We start from the raw sequence: 17,497 nt of genomic DNA on the forward strand, positions 1-17,497 counted from the left end.
TCCACTGAGTCTTTTCCCCTTTGAAAAAGGTGTAAAAAATCCCTACAATAGGTAACAGACCACAAAAGTCTCTCCATTACTTAACCTGCAAAGTAGGAGTTCTCCCTCTGGACAGAAGGTTCTCTCTGTTACAGAGACCCTTTATGTCCTAGCACCGTAGGCTTCATTATGATTTGTTCCACAGCATGCTGCAGAATGTCCACAGCAGGCCATGATATTGACAGATCTACATGGGAGGCTGATTTCCACAGTTCAAAAAACATTCCTTAGAGGCTGGAATTCAGCTGGGCTGTTGAGACTTGCACTCCTGAAAGTCCTATTTTGTGGACATAAACCTGGATACAGTTCCTGTACTAGGCTGGACAAGGGTGTAAACGTTGTATGCTGTATCACAAGATGAAGTAGCAGAATAGCTTGCCAGTTGTTGAAGTACATTGCTGAACTATTACTTACCACTGAGTAAAATATTAAAAATACTAAACCAAATGTAGCACACTAATCTGGACCAAGTCCAGAAGGCTCACATCCTTTGCCCATCCTTTGCTCTTTTGCCACATCTGTATCTTGTCTGGTGTGATAAATTTTACAATATTAAGAATATTAGCAGTTTGGGATGATTTTCTTTGAACATCAGTAGGTCTTATTACAAGACCCCTTGTCTACATTATGGAACAGTAGGCAACCCACTCATTATGAACTACAATTCCCCACCCTGAATCCCTCCCCTGGGATGTAGCTCTACTTCAATGCCAGTGGTCAGCTATATCTATCTTGTTTCTACCTGTCTCCCACAATCAGGTTACCAGCACTTTGGGTATTGTGACATAATAGGAGCCGGGTAAGGGGACTCAGCTTCAATGTGTTGTTCTTTTGGGTCCACACTATTTTAATGGTGCCCTTGCTGGAGTTTGTCCTCTGTCTTCAACACTCACATAATCTGATTGCTTTTCAGGCCAGTCTGGTTTCATCCATAGCAGGCTGTTTATGCACATAGCATATTTAGTCATGGCACCCAACTACTGGGTTCTTCAACAGCACACTTTTCTTGTCTCTTTGTAGGTGTAGTAGTCTCTGCTGTTTCCCAGCATGTAATGAATTTCCTCTAGGTAGCTGGCGGGGTGGGGGATTTTCAGTGCATAATTATGGCACTTGTGGCTAACAGTAAATCAAAATAAAAAAATCTTGTTGTAACTTTACTCTCTTGGGTCTGAGAAATAGTCCCAGCATGGATCCTTCCAAGTGAATAAAATCTGCTCACTCAGTAGTTTGGGTTAGTTTTTCCAATTCTCACAACCGGAGACATCTTACCCCCTACACAATCCCATAGCATTTGTTTAATCTAGCTAGGGAGCCTTGGCATCTAGGGCATTCAGAAAAGACTCTGTGAAATATTGTCCTCATCTTTTGTGGTGTTAGATATGCCCTGTCTAGTATATTGTATTGAATATATTTGAAGTGGCTGTAGTGGGAGATCTTCTGTGGGTATGTTGGCACCTTGTGCCACTCTTTAAAGATGCTTCCCCTTCTGTTTCCCATCTATCTATTTATGGCTGGAGTGTCACCTCTGTGTGTTTCTGATTGGTTTTATATAAACATATGATCAGTATCCTGTGAAGGCCAATGGTATGTACTGTATTCAAGCAGAAGGGGTGGAACATTATGCTCAACTTTGGTAAAGTGCTGTCCTTGAATTATTAGGACCCGTATGAAAATGACATATAACATAATTGATGCTCTTTACCCTTCAGAGGTTTATACATTTGTTTTTTGGCATTTTCACATGACAATGTTCATATTATGTTTCAAATATGCTTTATGATCATTATTGCCTCTGTTATTTTACATTCAATAGGACCAATTGTTGATATAAAGCAATAGTTTGTATTCACTTTTCATGTCACAAGATGTTCCAAGATGGCGCTGTATTATCATGAATATTTGCAGTCCTTCCTTTATGCATGCCCACGTTGTCTGCACCTATTTAGCTCTGATCTTTGTAGTGTTTGCTTATCTTGAGCAGGACAATGTAGGTCAAAACACATTGATGGGGCAATAAACTTTCTTCACTGTATGCATGCCTGAGTGCACTTTTTTTCTTGTCTTTTCAAGGATCTGTATTTGTCAGCAGTGACTCTACCGCATTCCGTGCTACCCCCACAGGGCATCGGATTTGGAGTAATGTGGTTACACACACACACACACACACACACACACACACACACACACATATATGCTACAATCATCATCGCTGGCTCCCATGCCACTTCTTCCTGCGGCAGGCTTGTGGCAGGATAATGAATCCCAATACTCCAACTATCCAAAACTCCTCATGTGCCATATAACAGCAGGGAAGAGAAACGGGCCGCGGCTCACTTTAATACAGCATTTTTAATAATTTGCACTTACTGCAGCAAAAAGTAAGGCATTTGACAGCTCCTGCCAAGTCAGGGCAAACACTCCACTCCCAGCAAGTACGATCTGTCAAACAGCTCTTGCTTGCTGGGAACAGGGGTTTCACAAATGATACATTGATATTATCAATGATGTTATCATAGATGTCATGAGTGATGTATTATGTGGGGTAATTAGCAGTGCATGGTGAATTTGAGGGTTATAGTTACCTTAGGGCATGAGTTATAGATACTTGAGATAACTCTACCTATAACTAGTGAATCTCTATGGTTTGGTATGTTTAAAATGTGAGCCTAGCGTTAACGTCCCAGTAACCTTTGTAAGTAAATTTCTATGGTTTTATTTCATTTCTTAACTAAAATGCCCCTGTAACCTTTGTTTTTTTCAGTGAAGTTCTACTTTGTTTTTTAACATAAAGTACTTTTCGTTACTATACCTTAATCCAACCACCAACGTGCGTGCCCTTTCAGCTGTGCAGGGTGGCAGTTGCTGTAGAGCCTGACCTGTGGCCTGGCCCTTCTGCCAACCCCAAGCCCACGGTGTGCAAGACCTGTGGCAGTGCGCAGCGGGGGATGGCCACAGGACCTGGCCACTGGTCTGCACCCTGCACTGCACATGGCCTTCAGGTGTGCGTGGCGCCAACCCCTATAACAACCCAACCCTGTGCGGCACATGGCCTATGGCAATGCTCAGTGGAGGTTGGCCACAGGGTCTGGCCTATGGCCAGGCACTGCAGCCAGCCCCTAAAACAACCCGGTCCTGTACGGCCCTCTCTCCCCAGGCCAATCTCAGCCCCAGGGACCCCATCCCTAGGGGCCAAGACTATATACATATTGTCATCCTTGGCGTGGTCTCCCTTAACTTTTTGCCTCTGTTCCCCAAGTTGTTGATGTGTGCTGGACTCTGATTTTGCTGTTTTTTGTTACTCTGGGCACTTTACCACTGCTAACCAGTGCTAAAGTGCAAGTGCTCCTTTACAAAATGTGAATGTAATTGGTTTATCCATGATTGGCATATTTTGTTTGATAGTAAGTCCCTAGTAAAGTACACTAGAGGTGCCAGGGCCTGTAAATCAAATGCTACTAGTGGGCCTGCAGCACTGATTGTGCCACCCACATATGTAGCTCTTTAATCATGTCTCAGACCTGCCACTGCAGTGTCTGTGTGTGCAGTTTTAACTATAAATACGACTTGGCAAGTGTACCCACTTGCCAGGCCTAAACCTTCCCTTTTCTTACATGTCAGACACCCCTAAGGTAGGCCCTAGGTTGCCCCAAGGGCAGGGTGCAGTGTATGGTGAAGGTAGGACATTTAGTAATGTGTTTTATGTGTCCTGACAGTGAAATATTACTAAATTAGTTTTTCACTGTTGCAAGGCCTGTCCCTCTCATACGTTAACATGGGGGCTACCTTTAAATCTGATTAAAGTGTAGATTCCCTTTGGGAGCGGATGGACATGTGGAGTTTGGGGTCTCTGAGCTCACAATTTAAAAATACATCTTTTAGTAAAGTTGATTTTAAGATTGTGTGTTTGAAAATGCCACTTTTAGAAAATGAGCATTTTCTTGCTTACACCATTTCTGTGACTCTGCCTGTTTGTGGATTCCCTGTCTGCGTCAGTTTGACAGTTGGGCAGGTTGCACCTCACATTAGACAGTGACACAAAGGGAGCGGGGTGTAGCCTGCATATCCTGATGAGCCATCTGTGCTGGTAGGGAGGGGAGGAGTGGTCACTCACACCTTAAAGGGCTGTGCCTGCCCTCACACAATGCAGTCTCCAACCCCCTGGTGAGTGTCTGGGGCCTGGCCTGGGCAAGGCAGGATTTCACATTCAAAAGAGACTTTACTTTGAAGTAGGCCTACTTCAAAGGAGAAATTGGGTATAAGAAGGGCACCCAAAACCACAGACTTGAGAAACACTTCTGGAAGTGAGAGGAACCTCTGCCTGGAGAAGAGCTGAAGAGTTGAGCAAGAAGAGCTGCCCTGCCTGTGACTGTGCTTTGTGGAGCTATCCTGCAGTTGCTGCTTCTGCCACAGTAAGAGGGCAAAGACTGGACTTTGTGTGTCTTCCATCTTGAAAAGAAATCTCCACTGGCTTGATTTAGAGCTTGCCTCCTGTTGTTTGAAGTCTCAGGGACAGCAAAGACTTCTCTCTGCCAGCACCTGGAGTCTCTGGAGAGTCTCCAATCTGCGGCTGAAGAAACGACGCGCCGCCGGCTCCGCGGCTGAAAATCGACGCTCGCCGGAACGCGACCGAAGAATCGACGCACGGAGCAGGAGAAATGACGCAAAGCATCGCTGACGGAGGCTGGGAGATCGCAACCCGCGCTGCGTGGTTTTCGGATCATTGTGCGGCTGGATTTCTGATGCGAACCATCGTTGTGCGTGCAAAAACAACGCAAGGCCTGTCTGGACCCGTGTGCTGACCGAATCAACGCATCGCTCTCCTGCGATGAGAAGAACCGACGCACGCCGACTCAACAGAAGGGGGAAATGATGCAAGGTCACACTTGTGAGTGATATTGATGCATCGCAAGCCCTTTTTGATGCGCACCCGCCCGTGTGGGGTTATTTTTGACACGCACCAGGTACATTTTCACGCTAGCAGCACTAGCGTGTGTTTAAAACTACTTAAAGACTCTTTTTGATTTTTAATTGATAACTTGACTTGTGTATTGTGGATTTTTGTCGTCTTGGTCTTGTTTTGGTTAGATAAATATTTCCTATTTTTCTAAACCTGTGTGGTGTCATTTTGTAGTGTTTTCATTAAGTTACTGTGTGTGTTGGTGCAGATACTTTACACCTAGCACTCTGAAGTTAAGCCTACTGCTCTGCCAAGCTACCAAGGGGGTAAGCAGGGGTTAGCTGGGGGTGATTCTCTTTTACCCTGACTAGAGTGAGGGTCCTTGCTTCAACAGGGGGGTAACCTGACTGTCAACCAAAGACCCCATTTCTAACACATATTATTTTAAGGGGCCGCATAGCTCCCCACCAATCTCAACCCCAGGGATTCCATTCCCTCCCGCCCAGTCTAAACATTATATTTTTTTGGGGTGTGAGGGCCCACACTGCCTCCCTCCCTCCCCAGGCTGATCTAGGCCCCTGGGTCCCCATCCCCCGGATCCCAGCCTGAGCATTTAATTTTTTTGGGGGAGGGGGGCCGTGTGAGTAACTATAACTTGTGCCATAAGGTAAATATAACTTGTGCCCTCACCATGCACTGCTAATTACCCCACAAATTACGGCACTCATGACATCTTTGATAACATTATTGATAATATCAATGTAATATTTGCAGTAACATTTTTGAAGAAAAAACTGTGCATGGCAGGGGCGGGCGTTATAATTACCTTACAGCACAAGTTGTAATTACTTGAGATAACTTTAACAATAACAGGTTAATTTCTATGGGTTTGTATGTTTAAATGAGTGCCTAACTATAGCATCCCTGTAATCTTTGTTTTTTAAGTGAATAAATATATATATATATATATATATATATATATATATATATATATATATATATATATATATATATGTGTATATATATATATATATATATATATATATATTTATTTATTTATATAAAATACTTACTACTTACCTGCTAAATAAATTTACCTGTAAAACTTTTACCATGGATATGCCTTTACCATTCATGCCTTTACAATGAAAATATTTGTTGTGAAATCCTGTTTGTTAAAGCCATGTGTGGTAAAGGCGCATGCGTGGTAAAGCCTGCGTGGTAAAGGCATGCAGTGTTCAGCCGTCGTTGTAAAAGCTGTTTCTCCATCTTTTATAGTGAGCGCACAGACCTGCACAGGAAGGCCATTAAGGGGCAACTCTTGTGCATATGTCAAAAATGGGTTTATATAAGCAGCACTACACTTCAAACATCCTACTGCAGCCCAGAGAAGGAGTGGGAGACCCTTAGGCATATGAAATCCAGAAAGTAGCATTATCCCTCCCCAATCTGCATGACATGCTTCAACGTAGGGACTGTCCTCGGCAGCAATGGATGTTGCCTGAGGGGTTCACTATGAGCTCTTTTGATTATTTACTTTTGGGAAGTATGACTAAACATAAGAAACTTTGACTTTTCTTTGGGATCTCTTTCATTGCTATTGGATTGACTAACAAGTGATAGGCACAGAAGGTCCTAATAACCAGAGGGTTTTAATCTTGAGGTAGCAAAAGAACAACTCAATAAAATATTTAACCACGCACAATTTGAACTCAATCAAGATCTAAAAGAAAATTAACAATTTCCTATACCTCATCTTATTTGTACAAGAAATAATCAGATACAGCAAGTATGGATGGATGGCCAAATTCAGTAAGAAATTAAGTGTGAAAGCACAATTTACTCACGCTGTGTTCTGAATATTCGCAGGAAAGCATCCAAACAAGGCCTTCGCAGGCTCCTTTTAAGATATATTTAAAATTAGGTGACATTTTCTATTTCTATCTTTGTCCTTGGTAGAGTCTATGAAAATCGTTGTTAATCCATGAAGGAAGGCTCCGCCAAAGTTGGTGTGCTGCCGATAGAACGCTCTCAGGACGAGATACATAATTATCTGAAACCGCTACCGCATGTCAAGAGAGCAAGATCAAGATGCGAGGAAGCCGTGAACGAGGATGGAGGTGACTTGAAATTGTGTAGACAAGTTGAAATGAATGGAGGAGTTTCAGATTTTTGTGATACAATATGCATTTCATTGAAAGTAATAAATAAAAGAACATAGCAATTAACACGAAACTTTCTAATTCACACATTGATCTAGTCATAGTTTTTTTTACAACTTCGTTGTTAAATAGAGATAAACGGGCAGCTGAGAGGATACAGGTCGGAAAGTCCACGATGTTCCAAACTGAATTAAGAGTGCTACATGTATTTTTAGAAACCTACATAGGTCTATGATATAGGAAAAGTAGTGTTGGTGGACATTGTAAGGCAAAATATTGTATCCATAGTCACTTGGTGTTAAAATAAAAAACAAAGGGGCATATTTTCTCAGAAGTGACACAGCGTAGCGCTGTGCCAAAATTGGCAGCACTGCGCTGCATCACTTTTGAAACACAGGGATGCACCTTATTTACACAAATACAGCGCACCTCTGTGTTTCCCCTAGCTCTGGTGCTAAATTCAGTTGCCAGTACCAACTCAGGCATCCTTGCACCATAGTGCACGGGTGTCTGCGTCGAAGGAGAATGATTGTTTATGGAACACCTTCCTGCCCATAAACAATCATTGCTCTTTCTATGTGTGCTGCAGAATGCTGGACTGTTCCCATGGGGAACTGAGTCAAGACTGATTTGCATATGACTGGGTCCAAACTGGAATGGCATGGCAAGCAAAAAAACTGATAGATTAAACCCAGATCTGTGACTGGGGGTGAATGATTTGTTCTGCATTCCGTCCATCATCTGTTGTTGTTACATTTGTTTCCCTAAGTGGGAAGGGTATGCCAAGACGTGGGTGCCGGGCTCACTATGCCGCTGGATTCAGGCTAGCCAGGCTGATGAAGGGTGATATCCTGAAACCAGTCACAGGATGTTTGTTTCTGGTCCAAGGAGGACCTGGCTTTGCAGTTTGGGCTGGACTGGTCGCATGGGAACAGTGTCAAGACTGATTTGCACATGGCTGGGTCCAAACTGGGGTGGTGTGGTGAGCAAAAAACGATGGATTAAACCCAGATCTTTGTGACTGCGGGTGAATGTCTGCATTGTTCAGCATTCCGTCCATCATCTGTTCATTTTGTGTTTGTTGCCCCAAGTGGGAAGGGTATGCCCAGATGTGGGTCCCGTGCTCACTGCGCCACTGGACTCAAACTAGCCTGGCTGATGAAGGATGATACCCTGAAACCGGTCCTAGCATGCTTATTTCTGGTCCAGGGAGGACCTGGCTTGGCAGTTCAGGCTGGACTGTTCCCATTGGGAACAGGGTCAAGACTGATTTGCATATGGCTGGGTCCTAACTGGGGTGGCGTGGTGAGGAAAAAAACAATGGATCAAACCCAGATCTTTGTGACTGGGGGTGAATGCCTGCATTGTTCAGCATTCCGTCCATCATCTGATCTTTTTGAATTTGTCGCCCCAAGTGGGAAGGGTATGCCCAGACGTGGGTCCCGTGCCCACTGCGCCGCTGGATTCAAGATACCCTGGCTGATGAAGGGTGATACCCTGAGACTGGTGCTAGGATGCTTGTTTTTGGTCCAGGGAGGACCTGGCTTGGCAGTTCGGGCTGGACTGTACCCATGGGGAACAGGGTCAAGACTGATTTGCATATGGATGGGTCCAAACTGGGGTGGCAGGGTGAGCAAAAAAACAATGGATTAAACCCAGATCTTTGTGACTGGGCGTGAATGTCTGCATTGTTCAGCATTCCGTCCATCATCTGTTCTTTTTGTGTTTGTCGCCCCAAGTGGGAAGCGTTTGTCTAGACGTGGGTACTGTGCTCACTGCGCCACTGGATTCAAGCTAGCCTGGCTGATGATGGGTGATACCCTGAAACCAGTCCTAGGATGCTTATTTCCTGTCCAGGGAGGACCTGGCTTGGCAGTTAGGGTTGGACTGTTCCCCTGGGGAACAGGGTCAAGACTGATTTGCATATGGCTGGGTCTAAATTGGGGTGGCTTGGTGAGCAAAAAAACGATGGATTAAACCCAGATTTTTGTGACTGGGGGTGACTGTCTGCATTGTCCTGTGTTCTGTCCATCATCTGTTCTTTTTGCACCAGATTCAAGCTAGACTGGCTGATGAAGGGTGATACCCTGAAACCGGTCCCAGGGTGCTTGTTTCTGGTCCAGGGAGGACTTGGCCTGGCAGTTAGGGCTGGACTGTTCCAATGGGGAACAGGGTCAAGACTGATGTGCATATGACTGGGTCCAAACTGGAATGGCATGGCAAGGAAAAAAAACGATGGATTAGACCCAGATCTGTGACTGGTGGTGAATGTTTGATTTGTTCTATATTCCGTCATTCATCTGTTGTTTTTTCACTTGTTGCCCCAGGTGGGAAGGGTATGCCCAGACGTGCGTCCCATGCTTGCTATGCCACCAGATTCAAGCTAACCTGGCTGATGAAGGGTGATACCCTGAAACCGGTCCCAGGATGCTTGTTTCTGGTCCAAGGAGGACTTGGCCTGGCAGTTTGGGCTGGACTGTTCCCATGGGAAACAGGGTCAAGAATGATTTTCACATGACTGGGTCCAAACTGCAATGGCATAGCAAGGAAAAAAAAACTGATGGATTAAACCCAGATCTGTGACTGGGGGTGAATGTTAGATTTGTTCTACATTCCGTGCATCATCTGTTGTTTTTGCACATTTTGCACAAAAGTGGCTTAGCGCTGCCTTGTAAATATGGCGCACTGCACAGCGCCACCGGACACTCTGGTGGCTCTACAGTCTTGTAAATATGCCCCAAAGGGGTTTAAGTACAGTCTACCATCATGAGACTGGATTATAAAATACTCATAACATTTAGGCATAAAACTCAGATAAAATAAACCTCCAGAACATTCATTAGCAATGACTACTAACTGGGTAATGAAACAATTGTGTGTCTCTGTGTTCAACTGGTGTTCAATGATAACCTCATAGAAACAGAGTCAATAACATTGTATCCATCCAAGGGAGATACTATAACCCATAACAACACAGCATCTCTTTGTCTTATTTACAGCATAATAAACTGATTCATATGGAGTCATAGTGGTATAGGTTTGAACAAATTATATTGTTACATCCCTGTAGTGCAGTCAAATGGTTGGTGGCCCTATCACTTTTAAGTATCCAATGGCATTCAGCTTTGCTAAGAAAAAATTGTGAACCACTGCTGTGTACAGGTTTGGTCACCAATTGAACAGCTTGCCACTTAGCACCATTTTCTGAGTGTTAACTATATTTTGTAAAAATGTGGCCCACAAGAGAGGCAGACATATTTTTCTATTTAATTCAGCTGTGGTGTTGACAAAGTTTAGTTTTAACTTTCTGTGTTGTTTATCATATTTAAATACAATTGCAAAGGCACCATATCACATAAATTACCTTATTAGAATTGCAATTTGAAAAATTTCTTAGTATGTGGTTGACCTGGACATGAATAAATTCCTTGCTAGTTCACAGTGAATTGACACATTTTGCAATCGCCACTGCAGAAATGTTCGGCAACCTTGTCAGGACTCCAAAAATCTGTGATATCTGAAGACTTTGGGCCTCATTATGAGTCTGGTGGTCCAAAACCTGGACTGCCAGACCCGTGGAGAGGGGATCATTGCGGAGCTGGCGGTCTTCCCCCCAGCCCTATTACAAGGTTTCAATTGGGCTGACCAGTGGAAACCTCTGAAATCCTAGGTTTCCTCCAGGCAGCCCAGTGGAAACCGTGCAGCGGTATTGGCCTCGGTTCCTCATGGAGCCGGAGCCAATGTCATCGCACAGAGGGGGCCCCCAGCACCCTCTGAATGCGCACTGTCTGCTGTAGCAGAGGGTGCTGGGCAGGGAGGCCCCTGCACTGCCCATGACATGGTCATGTGCAATGTGGGGGCTCTTCTGTGGCCGCCATGGGGATCCCCGCCATGAAAAGACTCGCAGACACTGGACTCCTGATCAGCGCGGTGGTGCTTGTAGGAGGCTGGCCTGGCTTGTAGTGGGGACCAGAGGTACTTACACCTTGTGCCAGGTCCAGTTATCCCTTATTAGTGTAGAAGAGGTGTTTCTAGCAGCTTAGGCTGATAGAAGGTAGCTATGGCAAAGCAGCTTAGGCTGAACTAGGAGACTTGTAAAGCTCCTACTATACCACTGGTGTCATATGCACAATATCATAAGAAAACACAATACACAGAAGTACTAAAAATAAAGGTACTTTGTTTTTATGACAATATGCCAAAAGTATCTCAGTGAGTACCCTCAGTATGAGGATAAGTTATATACACAAGATATTTGCACACAAACCAAAATTAGGTAAGTAATAGCAAGAAAAGTAATGCAAACAGTGTAGAATTACAATAGATTGCAATAGGAGCACATAGGTATGGGGTGACACAAACCATATACTCAAAAAGTGGAAAAAGAACGAAGAATGGACCCCAAACCTATGTGAGCTTGTAGAGGGTCGCTGAGACTGTAAGAAAACAGTGAGGGTTAGAAAGATAGCCCACCACAAGACCCTGAAAGGTAGGTGTAAAGTGCACCTACTACCCCCAGGAGCACAGAAGTCGTGATAGGGGGATTCTGCAGGAAGAATAAACACCAGCAATGCAACAACAGTGGATTTCCGGACCTGAGTACCTGTAAGACAAGGGGACCAAGTCCAATGGTCGCGACACTGTCGAGAGTGGGCAGGAGCCTAGGAAATGCCAGCTGAAGGTGCAAGGAAGCTGCCACCGGCTGCAAGAAGCTTGGAGTTCTGCAAGAAAGGAGCAAGCTAGGGGCTTCTTCTTTGGAAGACGGATGTCCCACGTCGCGATGAAGCTTGCAGAGGTGTTCCCATGCAGAAGGACCGCAAACAAGCCTTGCTAGCTGCAAGGGTTGCAGTAAACATTTTTGGATGCTGCTGTGGCCCAGGAGGGACCAGGATGTCGCCACTTGGAGGAGGAGACAGAGGGGGCGCCAGCAACTCAGGGAGCTCTCACAGAAGAAGGAAGGACCTGCAGAAGTACCTGAACAGGCACTTGGAAGAAAAGTGAACCGGAGTCCACCCAAAGTCACAAAAGGGAGTCCCACGACGCCGGAGGACGATTCAGAAGGTTGTGCACTGCAGAAAGGAGTCTCAGGGACCCAGGCTTGGCTGTGCATGAAGGAAATCCTGGAAGAGTGCACAGGAGCCAGAGCAGCTGCAAATCACGCCGTACCCAGCAATGCAGTCTAGTGTGGGGAGGCAAGGACTTACCTCCACCAAACTTGGACTGAAAAGTTACTGGACTGTTGGAGTCACTTGGACGAGGTTGCTGAGTTCCAGGCACCATGTTCGTCGAGCTGAGAGGGGACCCAGAGGACCAGTGATGCAGTCTTTTGGTGCCTGCAGTTGCAGGGGGAAGATTCTGTCGACCCACGGGAGATTTCTTCAGAGCTCCTGGTACAGGGAGGAGGCAGGCTACCCCCAGAGCATGCACCACCTGGAAACAGTCGAGAAAGCCGGCAGGATGAGGCGATACAAGGTTGCTAGTAGTCTTCTTGCTACTTTGTTGCAGTTTTGCAGGCGTCCTGAGCAGTCAGCTGTCGATCCTTTGGTAGAAGGTGAAGAGGGAGATGCAGAGGAACTCTGATGAGCTCTTGCATTCGTTATCTAAAGAATTCCCCAAAGCAGAGACCCTAAATAGCCAGAAAGGAGGATTGGCTACCAAGAGAGATAAGAGCCTATCAGAAGGAGCCTCTGACATCACCTGCTGGCACTGGCCACTCAGAGCAGTCCAGTGTGCCACAAACATCTCTGTTTCCCAGATGGCAGAGGTCTGGGACACACTAGAGGAGCTCTGGGCACCTCCCAGGGGAGGTGCAGGTCAGGGGAGTGGTCACTCCCCTTTCCTTTGTCCAGTTTCACGCCAGAGCAGGGCTGGGGGATCCCTAAACCGGTGTAGACTGGCTTATGCAGAGATGGGCACCATCTGTGCCCATCAAAGCATTTCCAGAGGCTGGGGGAGGCTACTCCTCCCCAGCCCTGACACCTATTTCCAAAGGGAGAGGGTGTTACACCCTCTCTCAGAGGAAATCCTTTGGTCTGCCTTCCTGGGCCAGGGCTGCCTGGACCCCAGGAGGGCAGAAACCTGTCTGAGGGGTTGGCAGCAGCAGCAGCTGCAGTGGAGACCCCGGAAAGGCAGTTTGGCAGTACCCGGGTACTATGCTAGAGACCCGGGGGATCATGATCCATGGCCATGTTCGGAGTTACCATTGTGACGCTGTACATAGTACTGTAGGTAGTGACCTATGTACACTGCACGCGTATAATGGTGTCCCCGCACTCACAAAGTCCGGGGAATTTGCCCTGAACGATGTGGGGGCACCTTGGCTAGTGCCAGGGTGCCCACACACTAAGTAACTTTGCACCCAACCTTCACCAGGTGACGGTTAGACATATAGGTGACTTATAAGTTACTTAAGTGCAGTGGTAAATGGCTGTGAAATAACGTGGACGTTATTTCACGCAGGCTGCACTGGCAGGCCTGTGTAAGAATTATCAGAGCTCCCTATGGGTGGCAAAAGAAATGCTGCAGCCCTTAGGGATCTCCTGGAACCCCAATACCCTGGGTACCTCAGTACCATATACTAGGGAATTAGATGGGTGTACCAGTATGCCAATGTGAATTGGTAAATTTAGTCACTAGCCTGTTAGTGACAAATTTGGAAAGCAGAGAGAGCATAACCACTGAGGTTCTGGTTAGCAGAGCCTCAGCGAGACAGTTAGGCATCACACAGGGAACACAGACAGGGCACATACTTATGAGCACTGGGGCCCTGCCTGGCAGGGTCCCAGTGACACATAGACTAAAACAACATATATACAGTGAAATATGGGGGTAACATGCCAGGCAAGATGATACTTTCCTACAGTGCTGAACTCAGTGCCACCTTGGCTGAGCACAACTCATCAGCCCACCGGGAACCATTGTTCCTGGCGGGAACGGCCGTCCCCTGGTCCACTGGTGGTCGAACCTCCTGGAGTGCAGTGGCCCGACTGCCACCGCGAGCCTGGCGGTCTCAAGACTGCCAGACTTGTAATGAGGCCCTTTGTGTTTTGTATGGCAGCATGCACTAGGTAGTCTCCCAAGTTTCTTTCCCATCTAAATGAAAAAAATAGGAAGGTCATTGGTAAGGCCGGTAGATTGCAGCACAATGCAGTAACAGTCTACTTCCGGTCCCATAACCAGCTCCTATCACTTATTGACTGCATGCTTGGTTTTGCCCTTAAACAGTGCTCCACCTCCTTTAAGCTAGGTTTGCGCCTTCCAGATACACATACATCTCTACACTATCTCACTCCAAGGCTCCTTTTATTGCTCCTCTTGTATCTAAACATTTCATTTGTCTCTTTGTAGTGATTTTATTATTTGCATTGTATTAGGAAGCTAAGGACTGCATTTAATTTCACATTACTTATAAAACAATTACTCATTGTCGTTTCTTGGAATAAAAGAGCAAATCTACAATGAAAGAGGAACCTTGGTTCACTGCCAATGGGAGTGCCTCGCAAAGACAGTCTTTTGGAAATAGTTACACCCATGTGTTTCAAACACATTAATACAAAATGTCTTCAAACTTCAAGCATGACAGCCTCAGGGAGCAGTAGTTAATCAGGACTCATGCTTTACAAAAGAGAGCAGTAATAGGCCTGCGTCACTGTCTAACAGCTATGACAAGAAAACGACAATACCCGGCAACCTTCCTTGAGAGAAAGAAAGATTTGAGTAGTCTTAGATGATAAAAGAATGCTATGCAGTGCTTAGGAGCTATATCACTCACACAAGAAAGGAATACAATCTCTGAGCTGTCCTACAAACATTGATAACAATTATGGAATGATTTTCTGACATGAATAACAAGGCCCTATTTCTAAGTTGTAACATGCGAGCATGAGATGTGTATTTCATTATCAATCAGTTAGAACTTTAATTTAGAAAATAAGGTTTGCTGGTATGCGGATCCAATGTTTAGAGCTTGGATATTTTTAAATGTGCGAATTGTGAGAAATATTGAATTGGCCACACCTGCTAAGCTTGCATTAACCTACCAATGGGCACGTGGCATACAGCTCCCTGTAAAATAGTTTCACAGTCCTCAGTGCTCCAGTCTCCATCGGTATCGATGTAGGCACATTCACCAAGAAATTGGGAGCCCTCATCCCTCCAAGATGTTAATAAAGACCTTGTGCCATCTGTCCACTCAAAGTCAGAATCCTCCTGTATTGGGAATTTTAACATATCGTGAGTCACATTTATGCTCTAATTAGACCAAATCATAACACCTTTCAAATATTTTAAACAATCTATCTTCCATGCACAACGAGCAATTAATCTTTAAAGTCCACAGCACGACTTAAACATCCATGTGGATTTAATCCTGCTGAATTGCACTTTGCTAGACGTGACAATTGGTCATCAACGTGTGGTGGGTCTTTTTAAGGCAAGGAAGGTCTCATTACGAGTGCAATCGTGCAAGGGTGTTAATTCTGCATCCTTGCAGTTAATGATACAGGGGGTAATTGACAGGGATTAAAGGTTGAACTCAGCGACTCATAATAACTACACTAATTACTTGAGAAGATCTGTAATTTTTCGTCAGTTTCCCTCGGTAATGCCTCATTCTCATTTGCCCGCAGTTTCCCCCGAAGATTTTGGCTGCATGACATGCATGTGGTGTTTCCGCAGACTTTTAAAGTTCTGATGGTGCCATTAACTCTGTTTGCATCCCCATCGTGAACTCTGTGGCACTCATAGTGAGGCCATGAGTGTTTCTAAATATTTATTAATGACATATCAGACAAACAAGTATTGGTAATTTAGAAATGAGCTCTTTTTTTTCTGTACGGTGCACTTTAATAGATCTAAAATCCACAATATCTACATACCTCTGTGGTTGAGAGCCCAATCCAATGGCGATATCCTATTCGATTTACGATGACGGCGAGGAAGGCTTGACAGTACTGGTCGGCAATGCTGACAAGCTGGGCTCCATTCTCCAGACAAATGTCCATAGCCTCCGTCCAAGACATATTTCCACGAAGTATTCTGTACGTTCTTTTCCCATATTCTAATACGTCTGGTAGTGGATACATATCTGATTCAGGAACTGTACGTTTTGAAATGTCTGTTATTGAAACAAAATCAGTGCTCATCAGCATTATTTTATATTATTGTAACTTTAATACTTCTTTTAGGAAAAAGAGGGACATAAGTATTCAATCGGATCACGTTTTCATGTAAAAAAAATCAATGCAACCTAATAGTACATAACATTTAAGATTATAAGTAAGCATTATCGGGCATCATCAAACCTTCTTATTTTGTACAGATCATCACATTTTTTGGATTAAGAGAACGCTGTAGTAAATCTCAACCATCACAATCAGTTGTCGTATCATGAACGTGTGCACTTGCATAGGGAACATTTGTGCGTCTGTTTTTAAGCAATTGCACTTTGTAAGCTGCGCATACATTTAACTTCGAATTTCTCCAAGTTGCAGACAGCACAGCCCAGAAAAATACAGAGCTAACCACTGTGAAAGAAAGTGCACTTCATCCAAAAGAAGTGTATAACCTTTGGAAAGGTTACAAAGGCTCAACCATCCAAGAAGAAAGAAAAGTTAATCCGACTCTCCTCTACGGTGCCTCATCATTCTTCCCCACGTCACCGTTCTCATTCCACTCTGATGTCAGAGATGACATCAGAAAGGAATACTACACCCCCCTCCTTTATATACAGAAAAAGATGCATGACTGAGGGAGTAACACATTGCTGTACAAGAATCTAGGATCACAAAAAGAACGTATGTACAAATGACAACTGAAAAAATAAATAAAATATTAATAACAATAATAATAACTTTCAGAGAAAGAAAATCTGAATCCTGCACTTCAATTAGAAGTACTTGGAGAACACCATATGAATTAACCCCTTCGCTGCCAGGCCTTTTCCCCCTCCTGTGCCGAGCCTTTTTTTAGCTATTTGGGGCAGTTCGTGTTAAGGCCCTCATAACTTTTTGTCCACATAAGCTAGCCAAGCCAAATTTGCGTCCTTTTTTTCCAACATCCTAGGGATTCCAGAGGTACCCAGACTTTGTGGGTTCCCCTGAAGGAGGCCAAGAAATTAGCCAAAATACAGTGAAAATTTCGTTTTTTTTTTAAAAATTGGAAAAATGGCTGCAGAAGAAGGCTTGTGGTTTTTTCCCTGAAAATGGCATCAACAAAGGGTTTGCGGTGCTGAAATCACCAGCTTCCCAGCTTTCAGGAACAGGCAGACTTGAATCAGAAAACCCAATTTTTCAACACAAATTTGGCATTTTACTGGGACATACCCCATTTTTACATTTTTTTGTGCTTTCAGCCTCCTTCCAGTCAGTGACAGAAATGGGTGGGAAACCAATGCTGGATC

At 44.7% G+C, this 17,497-nt stretch overlaps 1 protein-coding gene across 1 annotated transcript in view; it reads right to left on the minus strand.

Annotated features, from left to right (window-relative positions):
• Positions 1 to 17,497, minus strand: part of PLA2R1 (phospholipase A2 receptor 1) — a 1,061,792-nt gene that overhangs the window by 62,929 nt on the left and 981,366 nt on the right. Inside the window, exons 24-25 of the mRNA XM_069224206.1 lie at positions 15,975 to 16,213; positions 15,138 to 15,306 (exon numbers count right to left, since the gene is read on the minus strand). Of these exons, the coding sequence (XP_069080307.1) occupies positions 15,138 to 15,306; positions 15,975 to 16,213 (408 nt within the window). The remainder of the gene's footprint in view (positions 1 to 15,137; positions 15,307 to 15,974; positions 16,214 to 17,497) is intronic.

Source organism: Pleurodeles waltl, chromosome 3_1 (genome assembly GCF_031143425.1).
Source record: "Pleurodeles waltl isolate 20211129_DDA chromosome 3_1, aPleWal1.hap1.20221129, whole genome shotgun sequence".
NCBI lineage: Eukaryota > Metazoa > Chordata > Amphibia > Caudata > Salamandridae > Pleurodeles > Pleurodeles waltl.